At 52.1% G+C, this 7,448-nt stretch overlaps 1 protein-coding gene across 1 annotated transcript; it reads left to right on the top strand.

The window, feature by feature from the left end:
• The first annotated feature begins 321 nt into the window (after positions 1-321).
• LOC121166733 (properdin-like) lies at positions 322-5,703 on the top strand. The gene is made up of 9 exons (XM_040995994.1): positions 322-502; positions 596-746; positions 2,018-2,193; positions 2,617-2,787; positions 2,926-3,117; positions 3,239-3,412; positions 3,636-3,827; positions 3,991-4,102; positions 5,480-5,703. The coding sequence occupies exons 1-9, from the start codon at positions 430-432 to the stop codon at positions 5,640-5,642; spliced, it is 1,404 nt and encodes a 467-aa protein (XP_040851928.1). The 5' UTR covers positions 322-429; the 3' UTR covers positions 5,643-5,703.
• The last annotated feature ends 1,745 nt before the right edge of the window (positions 5,704-7,448 follow it).

Below are 7,448 nucleotides of genomic sequence, written 5' to 3'. Positions count from 1 at the left end.
GTGATCCCCTCAGCCCCTGGTCACCCCTCCCCAGAGGTGGCCCTCAGGGTAGTGGTAGGGATTGTAGCAATCAGCAAGCAAACTGAGACCCAGAGAGGTTTAAGCAACATGCCTAAGGTCATGCCCCATGTCCCCTGTGAAGTTGTCCAGGGAGCGGTGATTAGACACTTCGATAAGGCTTCTAGGCAGAACATGAAGTGCTGGAGATACGGTGACAAACAAAACAGGCCCAAGGCTGAGGCAGGAAATGGGATGGGAAAAGAGAAGGAAGCAGAGGTGATAGGGAAGAGGTCAGAGCAGAAGTGGCCTGCATCACACCCTCCCAGTTCCTCCTGCTGCAGATTCCTCTTTACCACTGACTGGGAGCAGGTCATCCCGCAGGCTGGCAGACCTCCTCTCTGCCACGGGTACAGGTGCATACTGCTCAAGATGCCCGCCCAATCACAGCCTCCTGTGTCGCTGCTGCCACTGCTGCTGCTGCTCTTCACCCTGCCAGCCAGCGGTGAGTGGATGAGGGCCCACCTCCCCCCCTTTCCCTGGGGATGTCCAGGGTGCCCACTACATGCCTGACTATGCCACCTGGCCCTGTTAACAGGCTCGGACCCTGTAGTCTGCTTCATGCAGTATGAAGAATCCAGCGGCAAATGCAAGGATCTCCTTGGGGAAGGCATCAGTGAGGAAGAGTGCTGTCTCAATCCTGCCTATGCCTTTCGGAAAGCTGGCAGCGAGCTCTGCCAGGCATGCAGGTTGGGGAGAGCCTGGGGCTGGGGACAGACCAAAAGGTTATCTGGAAGTAACAAAAAACTGGGCTCTTTTCTGGGATTTTGAAGGTTGCACCCAGCTCCCTGGTCATGACCATAGCTTAGGGTTTCTCCACCTTGGCACCATCTATAGTGTTTGGGGCTGGAAAAATCTTGGTTTGGGGAGATGGCGTTGCATTGGTGCTGCTCACTACTTTGTAGGAAGATCTTGTAACATCTCTGGTCTCCCACTAGATGCCAGTAGCAATCCTCCTCACTAGTGACAACCAAAAATGACCCCAGACATTGCAAAATGTCCTTTGGGTGGAAGGCAGGGAGCAAAATTTGTTCCTGATTGGGAATTACTGCTGTAGTTCACAAATATTGAGTGCTTCCTGCATGCTGGAAGCATGGGGGACAGGGAGCAGGCTGGAGGAGGAGGTTCAGCTTGATTGTGAAGGCAGCTTTAGTCCCCAAGTTGCTGTGGCGCATCCTAATTATCAAGTATTTATCATTTATGAACACACTGTAGGGGTGGAAAAGTGTGGATAATTCTGAGGGCAACTCTGGCCCCTGATTCTCGTGCCACGTCATCTTCATTGAGCACCTCCTGCGTACTAGATGCCTTGCAGGGGCGAGGAGGCAGCTTAAGGATTTCAGAGGGTAACTCTACTCTCCTTATCACCATTTCCTGCTTACATGCTTTGAGCTCTTCCTGTGTTCTAGAATAATCCAGCAAAACTGTAGGGGTAAGGAGGTTGGGGATTTCTGAGGCCATCTCCGGGCCCTTGGTTGTGTTAACAGTTCCCTTCAGTTTATTAGTGTTAACACCACAGCTGGTGCTGTTCAGTGGGTTGGGGACAGGTCAGGGACATTTCTGAGGGGCCTCTGAGGTCACTGGAATAACGCCTTGTAGTAAGTACTCGCCATCTTCCTGCAACCAATGCACGGTGTTGACCTGGAGGCGGGGCGTCTCTGACAGAACTTCCAGGCTCTCTAGTCTAGGTTTGCTTACTGCACACTTGATACTGTCTTTGTGAGGCTTCTAAGGCAAACTCGAGGGCCTTCCATTAATAAATGGCATTTATTAAACACTTAATGTATGCCTACCTCTTCCCATTCAGTTCCCCAACATTGGTAAGAAGGAGGTACTGGGTGATCTATCCTATGTCCATTCACCCAGCACCCCCTCATAAGCCAACCCATATACCCTGGCATCCCAAACGCCATCTTCAGCAGCACTCCCTAGGGTGGGACACTTGTGTTTACCCCCACAGGTCCCCAAAATGGTCCCAGTGGTCTGCGTGGGCGCCCTGCTCAGTGTCGTGTTCTGAGGGTTCCCAGCTGCGGCACCGGCGCTGCATGGGCAGAGATGGGGAGTGCCCAGAGAAAGCAGCTCCAGGGAGCCTCCAGTGGGAACTCCAGGCCTGTGAGGACCAGCCGTGCTGTCCCGGTGAGGAGGCTCAGCAAGACAGGAAAATACCTGCATGGTCAGTGCAGAGGCTTTGAGGGTGGGCCCAGGCCCCTGTGCTCACAGGGCACTAAAGAGCAGGCAGCAATGGTGGGAGGTGAGGCCAGAGAGCGAGCAGGGCCTAATCTTAGGAGACCAAAGAGAAGATGCTGGTGCCTGAGAGAGTTAGGTTCTCTGCAGGGAGAGAAATGTTGTCTGACTCAAAAGCGAAGAAGACAAACTTTGGATGGGGTAAATCCAGAAGGCTGGTGTGAAGTTGCTACAACAGTGCAGATGAGCAGTGATGGGCTGGGTGTGGTGGTACAGTCAGGGGAAGGGACAAGATGAGTGACTGTGTAATATATGAGGAAATAACAAGCCCTGTGGGCACCCCTGTCTTTCTCCCATGCCCCTCCTCTCCCACAGAAATGGGTGGCTGGTCTGACTGGAGTGCCTGGCAGCCTTGCTCTGTCACCTGCTCCAAAGGGACTCGGACCCGTAAGCGAGCATGTGATCGCCCTGCCCCCAAGTGTGGGGGTCACTGCCCAGGAGAGGCACACGATTCGGAAGTCTGTGATACCCAGCAGGTCTGCCCCAGTGAGTACAGACTGTGCAGGCACCCTGATGAGGGCATCCAGGGTGGCTCTGTGGAAGGACAGTAGGGAGCTTCTGAGGTGAGATGACTCCAGCAAACATAACCACACTTGCATCCTCCCATTACCACCACCACCACAGCCCACGGGGCCTGGGCTGCCTGGAGTCCCTGGAGCACGTGCTCGGGTACCTGCCTCGGCGGACCTCAATCAGCAAAGGAGACAAGAAGCCGCAAATGTTCTGCACCTGAGCCCTCCAAGCAGCCGCCAGGGAAGCCCTGCCCAGGGTCAGCCTATGAACAACGGAGCTGCACTGGCCTGCCACCCTGCCCAGGTACACGTGAGCTCTTGATGGCATGCATAGCCACGGAGACAGTCTCCCTCAAGGGTCTTAGAGGCTGGGGGTGGGGGAGTGAAAAAGCCTTCTCACTTTTTTCCCCACTCCCTGCCAACAGTGCCTGGAGGTTGGGGACCATGGGGCCCTGTGAGCCCCTGCCCAGTGACCTGTGGCTTGGGTAAAACCCTTGAGCAACGGAAATGTGATCATCCTGTGCCCCAGCATGGAGGCCCCACTTGTCCCGGTGATGCCACCCGGACCCACGTCTGCAAGACAGCCACACATTGTCCTGGTCAGCACACCTGAGCCCTGCCACCACTGCCTCGCTCTGCTGCTGAGGCTTCATTCCAGCTTCGAATGCCTCCTTTCCCAGTCCTGCTAGCTTGGTTCTACCTGTCATCCGCCAGTCCCCCAAGCTTATAATCCTCATTCCCTCACAACAGCCCACATCCCTTACCCCTCTCTAACTCCACTTGTGAGCACTTTGCTTTGAGCTGAGTCCCCTATCTCTGCAGTGAATGGAGAGTGGGAGGACTGGGGAAAGTGGAATGAATGCGTCCGCCACGGCATGAGCTCCATCAAGTGCCAGGAAATCCCAGGCCAGCAGACACGCAGTAGGACCTGCAAAGGCCGCAAGTTTGAAGGACAGAGATGTCCTGGAGATATCCAGGATAGCCGGCAATGCTACAACATCCAGAACTGCCCCTGTGAGTTCCCTACCCCCTGCACCCACGGACTGCACTGCACAGGGAGCAAGGGTTTCCCGGCTCTCCACTGGGCGCCCGTGTCCCTGAAGCCTCCTGCTTACCTTCACACTGAGACTTTCCATTCTGAATCTGTGGCCAACCTCTCCACCCCTTTTCACTGCAGTGAAAGGCTTCTGGTCTGAGTGGAGTACCTGGGGGTTGTGCAAGCCCCCTTGTGGATCCAACCCCACCCGCACGCGCCAGCGCCTCTGCACAGCTCTGCTTCCTAAGTACCCGTGAGTGAGAGGGCACAGTGTGCCTACCAGTGGGCGATGGCATTAAAGACTAGACAATCAGATAACCTCAACCATAGCTTCCACCACCAGTGGGTCTAAAGAGCCTAACTTTTGGAGCTATCTCCCAGCTGCAGCAAGAAGGGAGAAATGGAAAAAGAGAAAGAAGATAATAGGGTAGGACTCGTAACCTCTGGGCTCCTCGATCACTCAGTCTCTTAGCTATCCTCCCATTAACTCAGTCCTTTGTGTGTCCATTCACTCTGACCTCTCCGTAACCCACACTCTGAGTTTCTTATTCACTTAGTCATTCAGGCCTCCACTCATTCCTACAGTTGCCCAGATCTCCATTCACTCACTCCACATCTCGGGCCCCAAGGTCCTCCAAGGCCTTTTTAGCAACTGATGTAGACACAAAGAACCCAGATCTCATGGATGCCCTACCCACCCCCTCCCTGCCTCTGCAGGGTGAGCGCAGCGTTGATGGAAGCAGATAAAGAATGGCTATTTGCAAAGGGACTTCCTCCTCAGTCCGGATCCCATAAGTTAATCAGACCCACCCATCCCCAGGAATCAAAGGTTCTGGAAAGCAATTATGTGGACATTAAGAACATAACCAGAATTATGGACACACAGGATTGGCAGCCCCACGAGTTTCCTGGTGACCAGAGTGACCCAGGTTAAGACATGCATGCTTTGCTTTCATCCACACACATCAAGCTACTAGATTAAGTAGGTTGTTCCAGTTCATGGAAGGCCTGCCATCTGTGAAGTGCTCTGGCTGTGGCTTAGAGTGGATCTTCAATATGAGAAGTGTTGAATGGAGGCACAAAGGATTTGAATGAGCAAGAGACTGAACAGAGGAAGGATCAATCGAGAGAATCAGTAGGAATGAAGGGAGGGGGGCTGGCTAGTGGGAAAAATAACCAAGGAAGAAGCCTTTCTGTGCATAAGATTGAGCTGGGGTAAATGCAGGGGAGAAAGCTATTGCCTTGGGACAGGGATTCGGGTCCAACAAAGTCTTGAATTTCAGGACAGAGCACTTGGATTTCCCGCCCTCCCAGGGGGAAAGAATCAGTTTTGAAGTAAGAGAAGCTAGCTCATGTCACCAAGTGACAATCACCAGCATTTATTGAGCAAATACTGTGTGCCAGGTGCTGCTCTGAGCACTTTACTAGAATCAACTCTTTGATTCTTACTTAGCCTGATGAGCTAGGAATTAATGCCATTATTATTCCTATCATTCCCCTACGCAGATGAGGCACAGGGAAGGTGCAGAAATTGTGTTGAACAGATAGCAATTGCTCATGAAGAGTTTGTTGAATGTATTGTCACCTTTGATGAGCTTCTCACCTCCTTCCCCTTCTCCCAACACCCCAGGCCCACCGTTACCTTGGTCGAAGGTCAGGGTGAGAAGAATGTCACCTTCTGGGGGAGACCGCTTGCAAGATGCGAGGAGCTGCAAGGGCAGAAGCTGGTGGTGGAGGAGAAACGGCTTTGTCTACACGTGCCTGCCTGCAAAGACCCTGAAGAGAAACCCTGACCCCTGCCCCTTGTACTCTGACCCACTGATCTCCCACACCTCAATAAAGCAGTACCTGAGAGCTCTTCTAAGCACCATTAACCAAGAGAAAACCATATGTCCCCTTCCCTAGAGTGAGGCAGTTGCATCTAACAGGGCAAAGTCATTGTAGCCTAGTGATTTTTCCACTGTGGCCATAGCTTAGCAGAAGTCAAAACAAGTGTCTTGCTCCAGCCTCCTTTCCCTGTGGTAACCTGGATGTCTAGGGCCACCCAGCAGAGCTCTGTATTACCAGTTTGATGATTGGCTACTAATCCTGGCAGGATTTTCTTGGTTGGTCTGTGGGCTTGTTAGTTGCCATCCTCCCCTCCTCCTAGCCTCCTGCCCTGCAGAGCTTGGCCATTGCTGGCTCCCTGTTGTGCGAGCACCTGAATCCACCCACTCCCAGCAGCCTAGCTCCAAAGCAGCAATTACAGGCGAGAAATAGCTCCAAGGCAGCAGCAGAGTGTGGGAGGGGGAGGCCAAGGAAGAGCCTGAGATGTGCCTCTAGGACAAGGAAAACTGTAGGCAGCATCTGCCTGGAAAGAGCTCCCAAGACAAACCCAAACATATTCCTTGAGCATTCGTTCATTCAACACTTATTAGCGTCTACTGTATACTAGAGCTGTGTCTGGACATCTGGAGTGGAGGTGGAGGAGGGCTGATAGGACATTTTGAGTGAGGGAACAGATTCAGAATTGGTATTTCTTGCGCTTGCACGTGCAACACTTAACGCCTACTGTATACTAATAATAGTGCTAGACATCACGGGGACAGGGAAGAAGAATCAGAACAGCACATGCCTCCACAGGGAAGAGAACAAGCCTAGAAGCCACCACTTTTAACATTTGTTCATTCATTTGCCATGTGCTGGGGCTCTTATGATGAGCTGCCTCATAAGAATTTGCATAATAATTATGGTAATAGCTAATCCTTAGAAAGTCTTTGCTGTGAAGCTTTCCATAGCATGAGCCAATTTAATCCACGATAAGCCCATGACGGTCATTATTGCTGTCATCTTCCTTTCACGATGGAGGAAGCAGGCATAGGAAGGTAGCAAGCTGGACATTTCTCAAACACTATGGATTTTGACATGACCTTAAGCATCAGGAGCAGAGTTCAGGACTTGGTGCTGTGCGTGAAGGAGACCCCTCTGTGTGAGAAAGTTCCAGCAGGAGATTTGTACAGCCAAGAGTCTTGCCAGTGTTCTCCTGTGACTCCTCTGGGTTGACTTTCCCTTATGAAAAAATGGGCCAGTTGGTGATTTATAGAAATGAGTGGGTACTTGATCATCTGCAGAAGAATGGGCCAGAGTGAGGGATTCTAGGTGCTCCTACAGGGTGAGAGGTGTGTATTTATGAGAAAGCACAAGTTCAACTGTGTGTGCATAAATTACACATGTGGGGCCCTGCAGTGTAGCCTAGTGGCTAAAGTCCTCGTCTTGAACGTGCTGGGATCCCATATGGGTGCCAGTTCTAATCCCGGCAGCTCCACTTCTCATCCAGCTCCCTGCTTGTGGCCTGGGAAAGCAGTCAAGGATGGCCCAAAGCCTTGGGACCCTGCACCCATGTGGGATACCCGGAAGAAGTTCCTGGATCCTGGCTTCGGATTGGCATAGCATCAGCTGTTGCGCTCACTTGGGGAGCAAATCATCGGACGGAAGATCTTCCTCTCTGTCTCTCCTGCTCTCTGTATATCTGACTTTGTAATTAAAAAAAAATTACACATGTGTACGAGAGATGCTTATGTTGCATAGAGATGTATAAGAATGGAGGTGTTGAATGTGTG

This window comes from Ochotona curzoniae, unplaced genomic scaffold (assembly GCF_017591425.1).
Source record: "Ochotona curzoniae isolate NIBS_2020 unplaced genomic scaffold, NIBS_Ocur_1.0 patch216, whole genome shotgun sequence".
Lineage (NCBI taxonomy): Eukaryota > Metazoa > Chordata > Mammalia > Lagomorpha > Ochotonidae > Ochotona > Ochotona curzoniae.
The sequence above is the reverse complement of the archived record's forward strand: the minus strand, read 5'-3'. Positions and strand labels throughout refer to the sequence as shown.